Source organism: Triticum urartu, chromosome 7A, assembly GCF_056163025.1.
Source record: "Triticum urartu cultivar PI428250 chromosome 7A, HENAU_Tu73, whole genome shotgun sequence".
NCBI classification, from domain to species: Eukaryota; Viridiplantae; Streptophyta; class Magnoliopsida; order Poales; family Poaceae; genus Triticum; species Triticum urartu.
This window is the reverse complement of record NC_141879.1, coordinates 665210538-665230754: the sequence shown is the minus strand read 5'-3', so window position 1 is coordinate 665230754 and position 20217 is coordinate 665210538. Positions and strand designations below refer to the sequence as shown.

The 20217-nt window shown below is 42.4% G+C and overlaps 2 protein-coding genes and 1 pseudogene across 2 annotated transcripts; 1 reads left to right on the top strand and 2 right to left on the bottom strand.

Annotated features, from left to right (window-relative positions):
- The first annotated feature begins 1446 nt into the window (after positions 1 to 1446).
- Positions 1447 to 7635, top strand: LOC125523502 (polyubiquitin-like). Its single transcript, XM_087538001.1, has 2 exons — positions 1447 to 1855; positions 7354 to 7635. The coding sequence occupies exons 1-2, from the start codon at positions 1676 to 1678 to the stop codon at positions 7633 to 7635; spliced, it is 462 nt and encodes a 153-aa protein (XP_087394127.1). The 5' UTR covers positions 1447 to 1675.
- Positions 4594 to 5193, bottom strand: LOC125523503 (uncharacterized; annotated as a pseudogene).
- Positions 7636 to 8514: 879 nt separating the features above from the next.
- LOC125523504 (uncharacterized) lies at positions 8515 to 9243 on the bottom strand. Its single transcript, XM_048688533.2, has one exon. It carries the CDS (start codon positions 9217 to 9219, stop codon positions 8644 to 8646), a length of 576 nt encoding a protein of 191 aa, XP_048544490.1. The 5' UTR covers positions 9220 to 9243; the 3' UTR covers positions 8515 to 8643.
- Positions 9244 to 20217: the final 10974 nt, after the last annotated feature.

The following is a 20217-nucleotide window of genomic DNA, read 5'->3' as shown; positions in this document are numbered from 1 at the left end:
GTTTTCAGGAACATATTTTTTTGAAATTTGTGAACTTTTTTCAAGCTACACTAACCAAAGAAATTATACTGCTTTAACTTTTCCTTAAATTCATGGGTTTATTATTATTTTTTGTATATGCTGGTTTAAATTTTTGGAACATATGAATTTTACAATATTTTCAAAAATATGAACAAAATAAAAAAACGAATGTAAAAAACAGAGAAGAAAACAAACTCACCTGGGCCGGCCCATAGCGATGGGGCAAGACATAAACGGGCGCGGCCTTATGGAAAGTCCACCTCGGTGCTTGGAGACCCGTCGAGACGCTTCGAGAGACTGCATGGTGGGGACGGACTCCGCAACCGCCTCTCCGGCCCGTTCCGTTCCGTTCAGGCCGAGCCAGACTCCTCTGCCCAACCTATAAATTTCTCCACAGGGATAGGCTCCCTGTATCCCAATCCAATCGAGAAAAAAGAATCCTCCGCAGCGCAGGCGATCAATCCCCGTCAAGGTATGCGCGCGTCACCTATTAACACTTCCCCCAATCTATCTGTCTGTTCATGTTGTGTGATTGATTTAGATGAATATATGTGCGATTAGATGACGAGCTCGTGATTTCAATCGGATGCTAATGATGTGCCGTGATGGTTCATCCAGAGTTGTTGATTAGACTTTTACCGATTAGTGTTAGATCTGCCGTTCTAGATTCTTGTTTGATATGCTGCTTCAGATTTTTTTTTCCTCATCTGGCCCATGGTTTTAAGTTGAATCTCATTAGTATTCATCCATTATTTGCCTTGCTGTTTTACTCTTTCTGCTAATTTGGATTGACGTAGTACTGCGTCTCTATGTTAGCCTTACAGTAGATGCGCTTTAGTCAAACTGGCTTGTTTATTTGAACTGGAAATAGATCCTAACAGTTAGATTATTATCTTCCGACCCCCTTTGCTGTACTTGCTCAGTTGCTCTGCTGATGTTATATCTGTTAACATTCAACTCCAGATTTACTATTATTTGTAAGATCATGATTATGTTGATACGTTGATCCCTTCATATACGCCTCTATCATGTTGACTTATCTGCTTTGTAATTTTCCAGCTATAAGAGCCTGCTTAACCTACACTGGAATTAGGTCATAGGAGATGGTTCCAGTTCCGTGTCTTAATATGCTTCTGTTCATGATTATTGCTCCACGGTTTGTCAGATTAACTACTTCCTCCAATTCATAATAAGTGTTGCAAACATTAGCTCAAAACTGAGGCACTTATTTTGGAACGGAGGGAGTAGTAATCTATCAGAAATTTAGATGATCGCAGTCTGTGTTTGTTTCTTTTGTTGATCTGTTCATATATGCCTTAAACTTCTTGTCTGAACTTTTCTGTCTCGTCACTTTGTTGATCTTGTTCGTATATACATATAACTAGGTTACTTATGTTTTTGTTTTGGCAATTTTGAACTATGCAGATGCAGATCTTTGTGAAGACCCTCACCGGCAAGACCATCACACTTGAGGTAGAGTCCTCTGACACGATCGACAAATGTCAAGGCGAAGATCCAGGATAAGGAGGGTATCCCGCCGGACCAGCAGCGTCTCATCTTCGCTGGCAAGCAGCTTGAAGATGGCCGCACCCTAGCTGATTATAACATCCAGAAGGAGTCGACCCTCCACCTGGTGCTCCGCCTCCGTGGTGGCATGCAGATCTTCGTCAAGACCCTTACTGGCAAGACCATCACCCTGGAGGTGGAATCTTCGGACACCATTGACAACGTGAAGGCGAAGATCCAAGACAAAGAGGGCATCCCCCCGGACCAGCAGCGCCTGATCTTTGCTGGCAAGCAGCTCGAGGATGGTCGCACTCTTGCGGATTACAACATTCAGAAGGAGTCTACTCTCCACTTGGTGCTCCGCCTTCGTGGTGGCCAGTGAGTTCCTGGCACCCTTTGAGTTTACTATGTGCAAGTCTGTCATGTGTCGTTTGTGAAACTCTTAGTTTGTGAGTACATCTGTTAGCGCCTTATGGCAGTGTGATCTCTGTTATGAATCAAGTGAAACCCGAATCTCGTTAATACGTGATAACACTTACCGTGAGATTACGGTTGCTTTGTTTTTTTTCTCTTATCATGTTAAAACCCATTTTTGCTCACCATAAATGTTTATTACTTAGATTCTGTGGCGTTTCCACTGAACTTCTTTGTGTGTGAAATCAAGAGCTTCTTATATTAATAAGAAGCAGGATTACATTCCTGCCTTACACAAGCTGGAAGGAAGTTAGGGATATAGTTTATCCATAAAAAGCGCCTCTCATTAGACTATTTGGAAGTAAATACTAGCCAAGATTCCTTAAAACTCCCGCAAGGCTCTCGAACTTCGGCCCTGTTTGGTTTATAAGTCCTAGGACTTTTTTTAGTCCAACTTATAAGTCTAAGTCTCTAAAAAGTCCATATCTGTTTGGTTCCTGGGACTTAACATGGACTAAAAGACCATATTACAACTATAAGTCCCTACAAGTCCTTCCTTGAAAGTCTTATTTCATAAGTCTCAAATGCCCACTTAAGTCCCTATAAGTCTCTCCTGTTTGGTTTAGATGAGACTTATAGAAACTTTTTTAAATCCCTAAACCAATAAATCCCTGGAAACAAACACTCTCTTCATTCAGAGTGGTAGCAATCTCTGACCGATCGGCATCGGTGGAGTTCCACTCGTTCACCACCACAAGCTGAGAATCAGTTTACACGATCAATTTCCTGTAACCTAGATCATAGGCCAGTTGCACGCCATCTCTAACAGCATACGCTTCCATAGTAATTGCGTTAATCCTGTTTCATACCAGATTGCCCGAATAAGCTCACCTTGGCTCGATGATTGCGGACACAAGTCCTGTTCCACCTTGATGGGATTCTTCAAGGAACGAGGCATCCACATTTATTTTTAGAAAAGGATCATCAGGCGGCTTCCACTTCTGTATCCCCTTCGCAGGCCTCACGGCTTGCTTTTTTCCTGCAACAGAGAGGTCCACTGCTATATCGATTGCGCATTTGACAGACTGCATGATTGAACGTAGTTGTTCTCCATGCGTACGGGCGTTCCCTGAACTTGTCTGTTATCTTTTGTTTGCTGGTCTAGTCCCAAACATCTGAGATTTCTTGTAGATTCAGAGGGAGAGTTCCACTTGCAGATTTACCTGTGCCATAACTTCCTGCGATAATGTCGAGATCTGTCTTCTTGTGATGTCAAAATCTGTTAGATATCAGACTATTCTTTTTTCTTTTTAAAAAGAAGTTCCGGCTGCATATTTATACCTGCAGTGCAATATTGTGCACTTTTGCTGTCTTCTCCAAATGACCAAAAAATGATCATATCAAAGGCGTAAACACCGGATGTTTGTATACACTGCGAAAACACACATAGTGTGCTTGGGATCCAGTGTTCCACGATAGAGAAGAAAAATGTTCCAGTTTTTTTTTGTTCACCATGATCGTTTCCTTCCCTTCATAGTTTTACTGTATTTTTTTCCAGCAAGTTAATAACCATGAGTATAACACATTAATTATTCAATATTCCAGGGTCGCAACAAAATGTACTGGTTGACAAAATGCTGGCTGGTGCTGGTGCATCCATCGTGTTCTCTAGGCATCGACCAAACATCCCGTGCAGGTTGCCGTACGTCATAAGTCGCCTCCTCCCGCAAGAAAAGCTTAGGGTTCTTCTGTCTCCCGCCGGCGCTGCTGGTCCGCCTCGTCTCTGGTGGTCTTAGAGCCATGTCGACATGGTGGATCCCGGCTCTTGCCGGCGGGAGGGCTCTGTTTTTAGACGTTCCTTTGAGTCTTGTTAGGGTTTGTGTCCTACTCCGAAAGACGAGATGGAGGCGGCTCCCTGAAGATGGAATAAGATTCCCCCCCCCTCCCCCCCCCCCCGAGCCCTCATCCCGGTGGTGTGTCTAGCATCGTCGGTGGGCGTGTGGTGGTGTGTCTCTGGCGGATCTGTCCTTGGTGGATTTGCTCGGATCTGGTCGTAGTTCGTCTATGTTTGTGTTTCTTCAGGCTGGGCCATTCCGATCTACGCTACTCTTCATCGGCGGCAGTTGCTGTTCTGGTGCGCTGGTCCTATGGGGCCTTAGCATGACGACTTTCCGACTGTCTACTACAACAAGTTTTGCCCGGCAAGCGTCTTCGGCTCGCTTCAGTGCTTGTAGTCGTCGGTAGGTGGTCTATGAATCTGGATGTAATTTTTATTTTTTGCGATGTTCATTATACCGTCATGATTGAAGATGAATAGATCGGAAATTGTATCGCAAAAAAGAAGTAGCAAACTTAAACAAGTGGCAATATATAGTATCACCAGATCATACAATAACATTACACGATGTCAACAAAACATAATACTAGGACAAATGTCGATTATTAGGACAAATGTCGACAACTTGACATACTTAGCAGGTAGAAGTAGAACTTAATTTGGGACAATAATATTAGCTATTGCCACTTATTATTACTCCTCGTTGCAATGCTTATACTTTCTCATTGCAACACTTATACTCCCATGGCAACAATTCAAGGGTAGCACACACCTGAGTATGTCAACCAGGAAGGAAGGAGCGTACCACAGTAATACTAGTTGCATGCACCGCTCTGGCAGCCGGTACCACAGTAATCCTTGCCAAGCCCACAAGACCCATACAGGCTGCAACAATAGTTGTTGGTGCATGCTGCACCATTGGCCTTGTTGCCACACGGCTTGTCCGTGCTGCAAGCGCCGTTTTGGCAGCCAGTACCACAGAACTCCGGTCCTAGGCCACAATAACCATACCGGCTGCAACAAAGGTTGTTGGGGCATAGCTTACCATTGTCCCGGTGGCCACACTTGAGATCAGCCTAGCAAGGACCGTTCTGGCAGCCGTTGTTGCAGTATTCACTGCCGTAGCCGCAACGACCACCCGAGCTACAACAGTGGTTGTTAGGGCACAATGTGCCATTGGCCTGCGTGCCGCAGATCTTGTTGTCGTAGCAGGCGCCGCTCTGGCAGCCGGCGCCAGCGCTGCAGTAGTCGACGCCTAGGCCGCAGTACCCATCCTTGCTACAGCAGAGGTTGTTGGGGCACTCCATGCCGTCGGCCTGCTTGCCGCAGCGCGCCGGGCAGGACTGCAGTTGGGCGTGGGTGGTCACCGCAGCAAAGGCAAGTGCGAGCACGCACAACAAGAGGAGGCCCTTCATCGCTAGGATGTGTGCTTTACTGGATGTTTTGAGGATGTGTTGATGGAAATGCCAAATGCAAGGCTCCTTTATATAGGAGTCCAAGTCGTTGGGTGGTGAACCAAACCTAGCTAGGCATTGATCCCAGTGTATTCAAATCTTACGATTTTCTTTAACTCACGATGACTTGGAAAATTCAGTGTGTGAACCGTCCAGACGAGCCATGGATTTAACACATGACGTGGAAATCAATTGGTAAATACGTTGTCAGTTTGTGAACGGTCAAGACGAGCCATGGATTAACTCGTGACTTGGAAATCTGCTTGTACAACATGTAGGTACGTGCTCCTACAAACCGAGGTCCGGTTATCGCATGCATGCATCTGAGTGAGTGTACTTGCATAACATTTACTATGGCAAGCCGATACAATGTGTGAAAGATCAAGACGGAGATGCATTCCTGACCGTGAACAAAAAACGAGACTGCGAGGACCTGACGGCTGAAGTCAGTATATCATAAGCATATATTACTTTAAAAAAAAATCTCCATGCTATAAGGTAAATCGACTATCATGAACACAAGATTGAACAATCAGCAGCATGAACAAAAAGTACGTATCATATACCCTCCCGATAGCAGTGCAAAGCGCGGGGAACCACTTTCCACCTTCAATCGCCGCTGGCCAGCCTGTGGGACCTTCCTCCCTTCGTCTGTCGCTCCGTCGGCAAGAGGTGCGGGGAACACCGATGCTTCGACGCCGACCCGTTGACAGGTTATTAGGATTAGTTTTCGTGGCGGCAGTTGAATAATTTTTCCTTGACTTCCCCTGTCTCGGCGATGTTCTACATGGAGGCATCGGCGAGTCGGTGCCGCATGTCCCTTGATGGTCATCCGGATCATCGAGGCTAGAATTTCCATGTCTAGGACTGCGGGTGTAGTTCCTTTGAAGCGGACTGTTGGTGTAGTTCCTTGGAAGGGTGATGATGGCGGCCTGAGCAAGAGGATGGATATCTCGGTGTTGGGTTGGCGGATGGCGTCAGGCAGTCTCACTGCTCTTCTTTGACTTCCTCGAGTGAAGACGGCGGTGCGGAAGTCCGGCAGGTGACATGGTGATGTGTCCCGGCTAATGTGTCACATTGGAAATTGTTCTGCGGCGCGGCGAACATGTTATGGCTCACAGAGCGGCTACGTGGCAATAGCGCTCCTTTGGATTTGGGTGTGATGTACCTTCATATCCTTCGCCTCTGTAGGTATTTTGTGGGTGGCGGGTGTCGGCAGCAGATAATTTCTTTTCTATGTGCATAGGGATCTCCAAGGACATGATTGCATTTTCTTTTCTTTTGGGGTTCCTTTCTGCAATTTTACTGGGGCAAATGTTCTTCTGACTTTGTCTTGTTGAGGTGCACGTATGCCGTTGTAACCGTAATTTTGTATGGACACGTAGCTACCTTTCTCAACAGGAAGTATCATTCCATGAACAGAAAACAACACTACATAAGTAATAGAAAAAGGAAAAGTAAGAAAATGATGATAATGCTTACCTCTATTTTTGAAAAAACTAATACAAAAAACTACAATGAAAAAACTTCCACTATAAATTATAAAAAAAGTTGAAATAACAAAAATTTAAATAAGAATCAGATATCATTATAGAGAAGTTAGGCGCAGAGACATTTAGTTCATGGTGAATACCTTATGTGCTAGTGTAACAATAACGTGGAGTTTACTACTCATGTGATTTACCTCTTGTTTTCTACAACGATGATGAGTAGATAGGGGATCTCGGCTGGCAGCCCGAGACCTCTGGGCATGGGAACCGTTTTTCTTTTCCATTCTAGCCTCTACAGGCATTCAATCTAGTTATGCCGAGACTTGTTATGTCATGGATGTATTATGTTATGACTTGGATGTAATATTTTGGAGTTTCTCTCATGTGAGAGTTATTTATATATGCTGCTTCTTCATAGTTATTTCTTTTGCATGATATTTCACCGATGTAAACCTAATATCATATAACCATGCGTTGAGATTATATCATGACTATATATACTGCTTCTTCATAGACCATTGAAGTTATATGGTACGAGGAGGTATCAGATGCACTGATATTCTGGATTTGGCAGTGTCTCATCTTTGCCGGCAAGCAGCTGGAAGATGGCCGTACCCTAGCTGATTATAACATCCAGAAGGAGTCGACCCTCCATCTGATGCTCCGCCTCCGTGGTGGCATGCAGATCTTCGTCAAGACCCTTACTGGCAAGACCATCATCCTGGAGGTGGAATCTTCGGACACCATTGACAATGTGAAGGCGAAGATCCAGGACAAAGAGGGCATCCCCCCGGACCAGCAGCGCCTGATCTTTGCTGGCAAGCAGCTCGAGGATGGTCGCACTCTTGCGGATTACAACATTCAGAAGGAGTCTACTGTACACTTGGTGCTCTGCCTTCATGGTGGCCAGTGAGTTCCTCGCACCCTTGGATGTTTGATTCACAAGCCTGTTGCGCCCGGTGGCATCTTGCCTTATCTCTTATGTGCAAGACTGTGTCATGTGTCGTTTGTCAAACTTGTGGTAGTGTGATCTCTGTTATGAATTAAGTGAAACCTGAATCTTGTTAGTACCTAATATGTGATAAAACTTATCCTGTGATTACGGTTGCTTTGTGTTCTTAATCTGAATGTTCTTATCCTGTGATAACCCATTTTTGCTCACCATGAATGTCCGGAACTTAGATTCCGTGGCGTTTGCACTGGGCTTGTATGTTCTCTAAGTTGTTTGAACTTAGATTCAGGGTAAAGAGTTTCACTTGCAGATTTTCCTATTCCATAACTTCCTGCGATGTTATCGAAATCTGTTTAGAGGACTTTGTGGCTGCATATTTAAATCCGGAGTGCAATATTGTGCACTTTTGCTGTCTTCTCCAAATAACCAAAATGATCATATCTAAGGCATAAACACCGGATGTTTGTATACACCGTGACAATGCACATAAAGTGCCCTGGATCCAGTGTTCCATGCTAGTGAAGACGTTCAACTCGTATGTTTACCTTAGAGAAGAAAAATGTTCTGTGAGGTTTTTTTTGTTCACCATGATCCTTTTATTCCCTTAAAAGGTTTATATTGAATTTCTTTCTGCTTTTTCCCAGCAGTTAAACGTGAGTATAACACAATAATTATTCAATATTCCAGCGTCCCAACAAAGAAAACTAAAACAAGTGGCAATATATAGTATCACCAGATTGGCAACAAACGTAATACTTAATAGAACAAATGTTGACAGCTTGACAACCATACTTAGCTGGTACAAGCAGAACTTAATTTGGGACAATAATATTAGCTATTGCCACTGATTATTACTTGTTTCAATGCTTATACTTCTGCATTGCGACGCTTATACTTCCATGGCAGCAGTTAAAGGTAGTGCGTACTTGAGTATGTCAGCCATGAAGGAAGGAGTGTACCACAATATTACTAGTTGCATGCGCCATTCTGGCAGCCGGCACCACAGTAATCCTGGCCGAGTCCACAAGATCCATACTGGCTGCAACAATAGTTGTTGCTGCATGGTGCACCATTAGCTTTGTTGCCACACGGCTTGTCAGTGCTGCAGGCGCCGTTTTGGCAGCCAGCACCGCAGTACTCCGGTCCTAGGCCACATGTACCATTTGGGCTGCAGCAGAGGTTGTTGGGGCAGGGCCTGCCATTGGCCAGGTGGCCACACTTGAGATCCCAGCAAGGACCGCTCTGGCAGTCGTTGCTGCAATATTCCCTGCCGTAGCCGCAACGACCACCTGAGCTACAACAGTGGTTGCTAGGGCACAATGCGCCACCGGCCTGCGCGCCACAGATCTTGTTGTCATAACAGGCGCCGCTCTGGCAGCCGGCGCCAGCATTGCAGTAGGTGACGCCCAGGCCGCAGTACCCATCCTTGTTGCAGCAGAGGTTGTTGGGGCACTCCATGCCATCGCCCTGCTTGCCGCAGCGCTGGGCGTCGGTGGTCACCACAGCAAACGCAAGTGCGAGCGCACACAGTAAGAGGCCCTTCATCGCTAGGACGTGTGCTTTACTGGATGTGTTGAGGATGAGGTGTTGATGGAAATGCCGAATGCAAGGCTCCTTTATATAGGAGTCCCAAGTCGTTCGGCGGTGAACCAAACCTAGCTAGGCATTGATCCTAGTGTACTCAAATCTCACGATTGTTTTGAACTCATGGCTTGGAAATCGGTTGGTATATACGGTGTCAGTGTGTGAACCATCAAGACAAGCCATGGATTTAACACATCACGTGGAAATCAATTAGTAAATACGTTGTCAGTTTGTGAACGGTCAAGACGAGCCATGGGTTAACTCATGACTTGGAAATCTGCTTGTACAACATGTAGGTACGTGCTCCTACAAGCCGAGGTCCGGTTATCGCATGCATGCATCTGAGTGAGTGTACTAGCATAACATTTACTCTGGCAAACCGATACAATGTGTGAAAGATCAAGACGGACATGCATTCCTGACCGTGAACAACTACAGAGATGGCGAGGATCTGACTCGGTGAAGTCTGCATTGCATCAGCATATATTACATTTAAAAAAAATTATCCATACTATAATGCAAATCGACTATCATGAACACAAGATTGAACAATCAGCAGCATGAAAAGAAGTACTCCCTCCGTTTCTTTTTAGTCTGCATATAAGATTTGATCAAAGTCAAACTTTCTTAACTTTGACTAAGTATATAGAAAAAAAAGTACGATTCATAATATGAAATCAATATTGTTAGATGCATCATGAAATAAACTTTCATACCATATAGCTTTAGTATTGTAGATGTTAGTATTTTTTCTATAAAGTTAGTCAAACTTTGACTTTGATCAAATTTTATATGCAGACTAAAAAGAAACGGAGGGAGTATCATATACCCTCCCGATAGCTGTGCAGAGCGCAGAGAACCACTTTCCACCTTCAAACCGTAATGGCCAGCCCGTGGGATATTCCTCCCTTCGTCTGCCGCTCCATTGGCGAGAGGTGTGGGGAACACTGATGCTTCGGCGCCGACATGTAGATAGGCTAGGATTAGTTTTTTGTGGCGCCAGTGGCTCTAAGGTGAATAAAGTTTCCTCAACTTCCCCCGTTGGCGCTGCTCTACATGGAAGCATCGGCGAGTCGGTGCCGCGTGTCCCTTGCTGGTCATCCCGATCATCGTCGAGGCAAGGTTTTCCATGGTTGGGCCAGCGGGTGCAGTTCCTTTCAAAGGTGACGATGGCGGCCTGAGCGAGAGGATGGATATCTCGGTGCTGGGTTGGCGGATGGCGCTAGGCAACCTCACTTAGGGGTGGAAAGTGATAGCGGATAATCTGAAATATCTGATATTCGTATTTGAGAAAATGCCTATTCGTATCCGAAACATCCGCATCCGAACCAAAATGGAAATGGAAATTGTCCGTATCTGAATTTATTAAACAAATACAAAATAAAATATGGTAGGAGATTTTGACACAAATATGGATATGGAAGTGGATATATCCGTATCCGAAGAAGATTATGGGAGGTATTTTTTTAAATTCTAGGCCCAATATTCCAATTATCCAACATAAAAGCCAAATAAGTAGTTAAATTTTACTCTTTATATGATTAAACTTATAAATTATTATGCATTACAATAGTATTTATTCATAAACCTATTTATCATTGACTTATTGTATGTCGCAAGTTGATTATTTTAGGTCACATAGCTATCGACTAATTTACTTAAGCAACATGTTGATATTATTCGTATCCGGTCCGAATCAAGAAAATATCCGATACGTATCAGTATTCGAATAATATCCGAGCCGCATCCGTATCCGAGAACATCCGTATTCGGATTCGTATTCGTTTTGAAAATATGAAAATGGAAGTGGTAAGAGCACTATCCGATCCGCATCCGATCCGTTTCCACCCCTAACCTCACTACTCTTCTTTTCATGCTGGAGCCAGAGCTCCGATCCGCCTCAGGCCCCAAAGGCCCAAACCAACTATGCTACACTTACAGACATATCCCACGGAAAGCAAGTTACGGACTGATTTGGCAATGGTTAATTGTAAAACAAAGGGCGGCAGGGCCCACACTATAAATCAGGGGGGGTGAAGGGATTGGTTAGGAGGTACTCCCTCCGTCCGGAAATACTTGTCATCAAAATGAATAAAAGGGGATGTATCTAGATGTATTTTAGTTCTAGATACACCCCTTTTAATCCATTTTGATGACAAGTATTTTCGGACGGAGGGAGTAGTCCGTAAGTTAATTTCCCTGTGTGCTGCCCGTAAGTGTAGCATTTTTGGGCCCCAAACCGATCCGCCCGAGCATGAGCTCCAGGTCCGGCCATCTCCGCAACGCGCACAACCGTCTCTGCCGTGGAATTGTCACGGCAGATGTCCTAGCAGAAGGACTTAGTCGCAGGGCCATCACAACTAGGAAGCTTAAAGGGGTTAATCGGGACAAAGGACACGAGAGGTTTTATACTAGTTCGGCCTCTTACGATGAAGGTAAAAGCCTACGTCTAGTTGTGTTGGTATTGTTGGGGTTTTGATCACCAAGAGGCTAGTTCGCCGGCTTGGTTATCGATCTCTTGTTTCTTGCCCTAAGCCGCCACCGGGTCGTCCCCTTATATACACGGGTTGACGCCTGGTGGCCTACAGAGTCCCGGCCGGCTCATAAAACGTGTCCGGCTCGACGACTTCTTTTACATGCCTTTCCTTACAAGTATTTCCTTGCATACGGCGGTTTACAATATTGGGCTTTAAGCCACCTCCGGGCCTTTAGGCCTTCTATAAGGTTTAATAAACTATCACCTTGAGTGTTTACTGGGCTTCCTTGGTGACCCGCCATTGGGGCTGACCCGACCCCTATTGGGCGGGTCATAACTGATAGTTATATCCCCAACATTAGGCCCCAGGTTGACTTTGAACTTTGTTCCTTGTCAATCTTCAATACTTAGACAAAATCCATCTTCTTATCCCCGCAGAGGTTTTTGTAACCCGCCATGACATCATCTCTGGAAAACCCAAAAAACTTTTATGATGTCATCTTCCAACGGATCTTCATCTTTAGTGCCTTCCGAGAATCAGGCGTCCATCCAGTTAGATAACCATTATTTTGGGTCTTCCTCGATTTTTGCGCCCGCCTGTTCGCTTTTTTCCTTATAAATAGGCATGCGGCCGGTTTTTCTCATTCTCCTCTCTTCTTCATCTTCTTCCTCTCGCAACCTCCGCTGCTGCTCGAGCTCCGCCGCCGCCGCAGCGCTCATCGTCGTCCTCAAGCTTGGCCGCTACATCACCCTGAACTGTCCAGAGAAACGGCGATGACCCTCCGCAACAGATCTGCATCCGTAAGTCTTGCCTTCTCAAACTTTTTAGATATGCATTAGGGTTTGCGAGTTCATCGGTGTTCTTCACTGTTCATCATGAACTTTTCTGGTAGTTCTTCCTCCACAGCCTCTCTTGATCGAAAAGGAACACTTAGCTCGTGTGGCAGTGGTTTTACACCCATTTTAGATGTTAGTAGATCCCTTTCCTTTGCACAGACACCTTTCTTAGAGCTGATGAACTCATCTGGGCTACATTTTTAGGTCTAGGAAGTTCTTCATTTTGAACAGCCATTTGATCTGGAATAATATCAAGCAGTTTGGGAAACTTGTTTATCTCAACACTTAGCTGAATCTGCCTTCTGAAAAAATCTATAGTCATGGCGGCTTACTGTCCCGGCTTACTTTTCCTTATATGTCATTAGCCCTTATTTAAGCCGCCATTACTCCCCTGTACCATTATCACTTAATTTTCAACTTTATCATTGAATTGAGCCGACATGTTGCTTTCCTTTCAGCTCGTTTTTTGAACATCATGCCATCCAAAGCGCCGACTGTTTGCAACTGGGTTCCCTCAACCATGACTGAGGACAACTTGAAGGAGTTTTTCTCCATAGGATTTTTGCCAGGAAAAGATGTCATGTCTTATCGTGCACCTGACCCGGAGGAGGATCGGCCTAATCCAAAACATGGTGAAGTTATCGTCTTTTCTGATCACATGAACCGTGGATTTTCCCCACCCGGCTCAAAGTTCTTCAGAGATGTCCTTCACTTTTTCAAACTCCATCCTCAAGATATCGGGCCCAATTCTATATCCAATATCTGCAACTTCCAAGTGCTCTGTGAGGTGTATCTTCAGGAAGAGTCGACAGTAGAACTCTTCAGAGAGTATTTTTATCTGAACAGCCAGAACGAGTACACCAATGGATCTAGCTTGGAACTTGGAGGCATCTCGATTCAACACCGACAGGTGATACGTCTCCAACGTATCTATAATTTCTGATTACTCCATGCTATATTATCTACTGTTTTAGACATTATTGGGCTTTATTATCCACTTTTATATTATTTTTGGGACTAACCTATTAACCGGGGGCCCAGCCCAGAATTGTTGTTTTTTGCCTGTTTTAGGGTTTCGAAGAAAAGGAATATCAAACGGAGTCCAAACGGAATGAAACCTTCGAAAACGTGACTTTCTCATCAGATAAGATCTAGGAGACTTGGACCCTCCGTCAAGAAAGCCACGAGGCGGTCACGAGAGTGGAGGGCGCCCCCCTAGGGCACGCCCCCTGCCTCGTGGGCCCCTCGAAGCTCCACCGACATACTTCTTCCTCCTATATATATATCCACGTACCCCCAAACGATCAGATACGGAGCCAAAAACCTAATTCCACCGCCGCAACTTTCTGTATCCACGAGATCCCATCTTGGGGCCTGTTCCGGAGCTCCGCCGGAGGGGGCATCGATCACGGAGGGCTTCTACATCATCATCCAAGCCCCTCCGATGAAGTGTGAGTAGTTTACTTCAGACCTACGGGTCCATAGTTAGTAGCTAGATGGCTTCTTCTCTCTTTTTGGATCTCAATACAATGTTCTCCCCCTCTCTCGTGGAGATCTATTCGATGTAATCTTCTTTTTGCGGTGTATTTGTTGAGATCGATGAATTGTGGGTTTATGATAAAGTCTATCTATGAATAATATTTGAATCTTCTCCGAATTCTTTTATGTATGATTGGTTATCTTTGCAAGTCTCTTCGAATTATCAGTTTGGTTTGGCCTACTAGATTGGTTGTTCTTGCCATGGGAGAAGTGCTTAGCTTTGGGTTCGATCTTGCGGTGTCCTTTCCCAGTGACAGAAGGGGCAGCAAGGCACGTATTGTATCGTTGCCATCGAGGATAACAAGATGGGTTTTTTATCATATTGCATGAAACTATCCCTCTACATCATGTCATCTTGCTTAAGGCGTTACTCTGTTTTTAACTTAATACTCTAGATGCATGCTGGATAGCGGTCGATGAGTGGAGTAATAGTAGTAGATGAAGGCAGGAGTCGGTCTACTTGTCTCGGACGTGATGCCTATATACATGATCATACCTAGATATTCTCATAACTATGCTCAATTCCGTCAATTGCTCAACAGTAATTTGTTCACCCACCGTAGAATACTTATGCTCTTGAGAGAAGCCACTAGTGAAACCTATGGCCCCCGGGTCTCTTTCTCATCATATCAATCTCCATCACTTTATTATTGCTTTGCTTTTTTACTTTATACTTTGCATCTCTATACCAAAAATACAAAAAATATTATTTATCATCTCTATCAGATCTCACTTTCATAAGTGACCGTGAAGGGATTGACAACCCCTAAGCGCATTGGCTCCATTGAGCTATTGTTTTTGTGTAGGCACGAGGGATTCGAGTGTAGCCTCCTACTGGATTGATACCTTGGTTCTCAAAAACTGAGGGAGATACTTACGCTACTTTGCTGCATCATCCTCTCCTCTTCGGGGAAATCCAACGCAGTGCTCAAGAGGCAGCAAGAAGAATTTGTGGCGCCGTTGTCGGGGAGTCTGCGCAAAAGTCAACATACCAAGTACCCATCACAATCCCTATCTCCCGCATTACATTATTTGCCATTTGCCTCTTGTTTTCCTCTCCCCCCAATTCACTATTGCCGTTTTATTTGCCCTCTCTCTCTATCCTCCTCCTCCCTCTCTATTTGCCTCTTTTTGCCCGTTTGCTTTCTGTTTGCTTGTGTGTTAGTTTGCTTATTTGTCGCGATGGCTCAAGATAATACTAAATTGTGTGACTTCACCAATACCAACAATAATGATTTCCTTAGCACTCCGATTGCTCCTCTTACCGATGCTGAATCTTGTGAAATTAATACTGCTTTGCTGAATCTTGTCATGAAAGATCCGTTCTCCGGCCTTCCTAGTGAAGATGCCGCTACCCATCTTAATAGCTTCGTTGATTTGTGTGACATGCAAAAAAAGAAAGATGTCGATAATGATATTGTTAAATTGAAGCTATTTCCTTTTTCGCTTAGAGATCGTGCTAAAGCTTGGTTTTCGTCTTTGCCTAAAAATAGTATTGATTCATGGAACAAGTGCAAAGATGCTTTTATCTCTAAGTATTTTCCTCTCGCTAAGATCATCTTTCTTAGAAACGATATTATGAATTTTAAGCAACTGGATCATGAACATGTTGCACAAGCTTGTGTGAGAATGAAATTAATGATACATAATTGCCCTACTCATGGTTTAAATTTGTGGATGATTATACAAAATTTTTATGCTGGATTGAATTTTTCTTCTAGAAATCTTTTAGATTCGGCCGCGGGAGGCACTTTTATGGAAATCACTTTAGGAGAAGCTACTAAACTCCTAGATAATATTATGGTTAATTATTCTCAATGGCACACTGAAAGATCTACTAATAAAAAGGTGCATGCGATAGAAGAAATTAATGTTTTGAGTGGAAAGATGGACGAACTTATGAAATTATTTGCTAATAAGAGTGTTTCTTCTGATCCTAATGATGTGCCCTTGTCTACTTTGATTGAGAATAGTAATGAATCTATGGATGTGAATTTTGTTGGTAGGAACAATTTTGGTAACAACGCGTATAGAGAAAATTTCAATCCTAAGCCTTATCCTAGTAATCCCTCTAATAATTATGGTAATTCCTACAACAATTCTTATGGAAATTATAATAAGATTCCCTCTGATTTTGAGTCTAATATTAAATAATTTATTACTTTGCAAAAGAATTTTAATGCTATGATTGAAGAAAAATTGCTTAAGATTGATGATTTGGCTAGGAACGTTGATAGAATTGCTCTTGATGTTGATTCTTTGAAACTTAGATCTAATCCACCTAAGCATGATATCAATGAGTCTCTCAAAGCCATGAGAATTTCCATTGAGGAGTGCAAAGAAAGAACCGCTAGGACGCGTGCTATGAAAGATGCCTTTATTAAAGCGTGTTCTTCTAGTTCCTATGAAAATAATGATGAAGATCTAAAAGTTATTGATGTGTCCCCTATTAAATCTTTGTTTTGCAATATGAATCGTGATAATGATGGGACTGAATATGATCCACCTTTACCTAGAAGGTGTTCTAAGAATTCAGAATTTGTTGATCTTGATGCTAAATTTGATAAAAGTGGGATTGAAGAAATTAAAACCCTAGATGTTGCTAAACCCACTATTATGGATTTCAAGGAATTTAACTATGAAAATTGCTCTCTGATTGATTGTATTTCCTTGTTGCAATCCGTGCTAAATTCTTCTCACGCTTATAGTCAAAATAAAGCGTTTACTAAACATATCGTTGATGCCTTGATGCAATCTTATGAAGAAAAACATGAATTGGAAGTTTCTATCCTAGAAAACTTTATGATGAGTGGGAACCTACTATTAAAATTAAAATTAAAGATTATGAGTTTTATGCTTTGTGTGATTTGGGTGCTAGTGTCTCTACTATTCCCAAAACTTTGTGTGATTTGCTAGATTTCCGTGATTTTGATGATTGCTCTCTAAACTTGCATCTTGCGGATTCCACTATTCAGAAACCTATGGGAAGAATTAATGATGTTCTTATTGTTGCAAATAGGACTTATGTGCCCGTAGATTTTATCGTTCTTGATATAGATTGCAATCCTTCTTGCCCTATTATTCTCGGTAGACCTTTCCTTAGAACAGTTGGTGCAATTATTGATATGAAGGAAGGGAATATTAGATTCCAATTTCCATTAAAAAAGGGCATGGAACACTTTCCTAGAAAGAAAATTAAATTACCTTATGAATCTATTATGAGAGCCACTTATGGATTGCCTACCAAAGATGGCAATACCTAGATCTATTATTGCTTGTTATGCCTAGCAAGGGGCGTTAAACAATAGCGCTTGTTGGGAGGCAACCCAATTTTATTTTTATTCCTTGTTTTTTTCTCCTGTTTAGTAATAAATAAATTATTTAGCCTTTGTTTTTTTTGTGTTTTTGTGTTTAATTAGTGTTTGTGCCAAGTAGAACCGTTGGGAAGACTTGGGGAAAGTCTTGTTGAACTTGCTGTAAAAAAACAGAAACTTTAGCACTCGCGAGAACTGCTGTAATTTTTATTTGGAGAGTGCTATTTAGTTAATTATTTTTGCAGATGATTAATAGATAAATTCCTCACGTCCAGCAATTTATTTTAGAATTTTTGGGGTACCAGATCTTGCGCTAGCTACAGATTACTACAGACTGTTCTGTTTTTGACAGATTCTGTTTTTCGTGTGTTGTTTGCTTATTTTGATGAATCTATGGCTAGTAAAATAGTTTATAATCCATAGAGAAGTTGGAATACAGTAGGTTTAACACCCATATAAATAAATAATGAGTTCATTACAGTACCTTGTATTGGTATTTTGTTTTCTTTCGCTAAAGGAGCTCACGAGATTTTCTACTTTAAGTTTTGTGTTGTGAAGTTTTCATGTTTTGGGTAAAGATTTGATGGATTATGGAACAAGGAGTGGCAAGAGCCTAAGCTTGGTGATGCACATGGCACCCCCAAGATAATCTAAGGACACCTAAAAGCCAAAGCTTGGGGATGCCCCGGAAGGCATCCCCTCTTTCGTCTACTTCTATCGGTAACTTTACTTGGAGCTATATTTTTATTCACCACATGATATGTGTTTTGCTTGGAGCGTATTTTATGATTTGAGTCTTTGCTTATTAGTTTACCACAATCATCCTTGCTGTACACACCTTTTGAGAGATCCATACATAATTTGGAATTTGATAGAATACTCTATGTGCTTCACTTATATCTTTTGAGTTATATAATTTTGCTCTAGTGCTTCACTTATATCTTTTAGAGCACGGTGATGGATTTGTTTTATAGGAACTATTGATCTCTCATGCTTCACTTAGATTATTTTGAGAGTCTTAATAGCATGGTAATTTGCTTAATAATAATATGCTTGGTATTCAAGATTTGTAAAACTTTCTTTTGAGTGCGTTGAATACTAAGAAAAAAATTGATGCTTGATAATTGTTTTGAGATATGAGGATGGTGATATTAGAGTCATGCTAGTTGAGTAGTTGTGAATTTGAGAAATGCTTGTGTTAAAGTTTGTGATTCCCGTAGCATGCACGTATGGTGAACCGTTATGTGATGAAGTGGGAGCATGATTTATTTATTGGTTGTCTTCCTTATGAGTGGCGGTCGGGGACGAGCGATGGTCTTTTCCGACCAATCTATCCCCCTAGGAGCATGCGCGTAATACTTTGCTTTGATAACTTCTAGATTTTTGCAATAAGTATATGAGTTCTTTATGACTAATGTTGAGTCCATGGATTATACGCACTTTTCGCCGGTATCATACACCCACCAAATACCTTCCTCAAAACAGCCACCATACCTACCTATCATGGCATTTCCATAGCCATTACGAGATATATTGCCATGCAACTTTCCACTGTTCCGTTCATTATGACACGCTCCATCATTGTCATATTGCTAGCATGATCATGTAGTTGACATCGTATTTGTGGCAAAGCCACCGTTCATAATTCTTTCATACATGTCACTCTTGATTCATTGCATATCCCGGTACACCGTCGGAGGCATTCATATAGAGTCATATTTTGTTCTAAGTATTGAGTTGTAATTGTTGAGTTGTAAGAAAAATAAAAAGTGTGATGATCATCATTTTTATAGCATTGTCCCAAGTGAGGAAAGGATGATGGAGACTATGATTCCCCCACAAGTCGGGATGAGACTCTGGACGAAAAAAGAGGCCATAAAAAAGAGAAGGCCCAAAAAAATGAGAGAAAAGGAGAGAAGGGACAATGTTACTATCCTTTACCACACTTGTGCTTCAAAGTAGGACCATGATCTTCATGATAGAGAGTCTCTCATTCTGTCACTTTCATATACTAGTGGGAATTTTTCATTATAGAACTTGGCTTGTATATTCCAATGATGGGCTTCCTCAAAATGCCCTAGGTCTTCGTGAGGAAGCAAGTTGGATGCACACCCACTTAGTTTCTTTTGTTGAGCTTTCATATACTTATAGCTCTAGTGTATCCGTTGCATGGCAATCCCTACTCACTCACATTGATATCTATTGATGGGCATCTCCATAGCCCGTTGATACGCCTAGTTGATGTGAGACTATCTTCTCCCTTTTTGTCTTCTCCACAACCACCATTCTATTCCACATATAGTGCTATATCCATGGCTCACGCTCATGTATTGCGTGAAGATCGAAAAAGTTTTGAAAATGTCAAAAGTATGAAACAATTGCTTGGCTTGTCATCGGGGTTGTGCATGATTTAAATACTTTATGTGGTGAAGATAGAGCATAGCCAGACTATATGATTTTTGCAGGGATAGCTTTCTTTGGCCATGTTATTTTGAGAAGACATAATTTCTTTGTTAGTATGCTTGAAGTATTATTATTTTTATGTCAACATGAACTTTTGTCATGAATCTTTTGAATCTGAATATTCATACCACAATTAAGAAGATTTACATTGAAATTATGCCAAGTAGCACTCCGCATCAAAAATTCTATTTTTATCATTTACCTACTCGAGGACGAGCAGGAGTTAAGCTTGGGGATGCTTGATACGTCTCCAACGTATCTATAATTTCTGATTGCTCCATGCTATATTATCTACTGTTTTAGACATTATTGGGCTTTATTATCCACTTT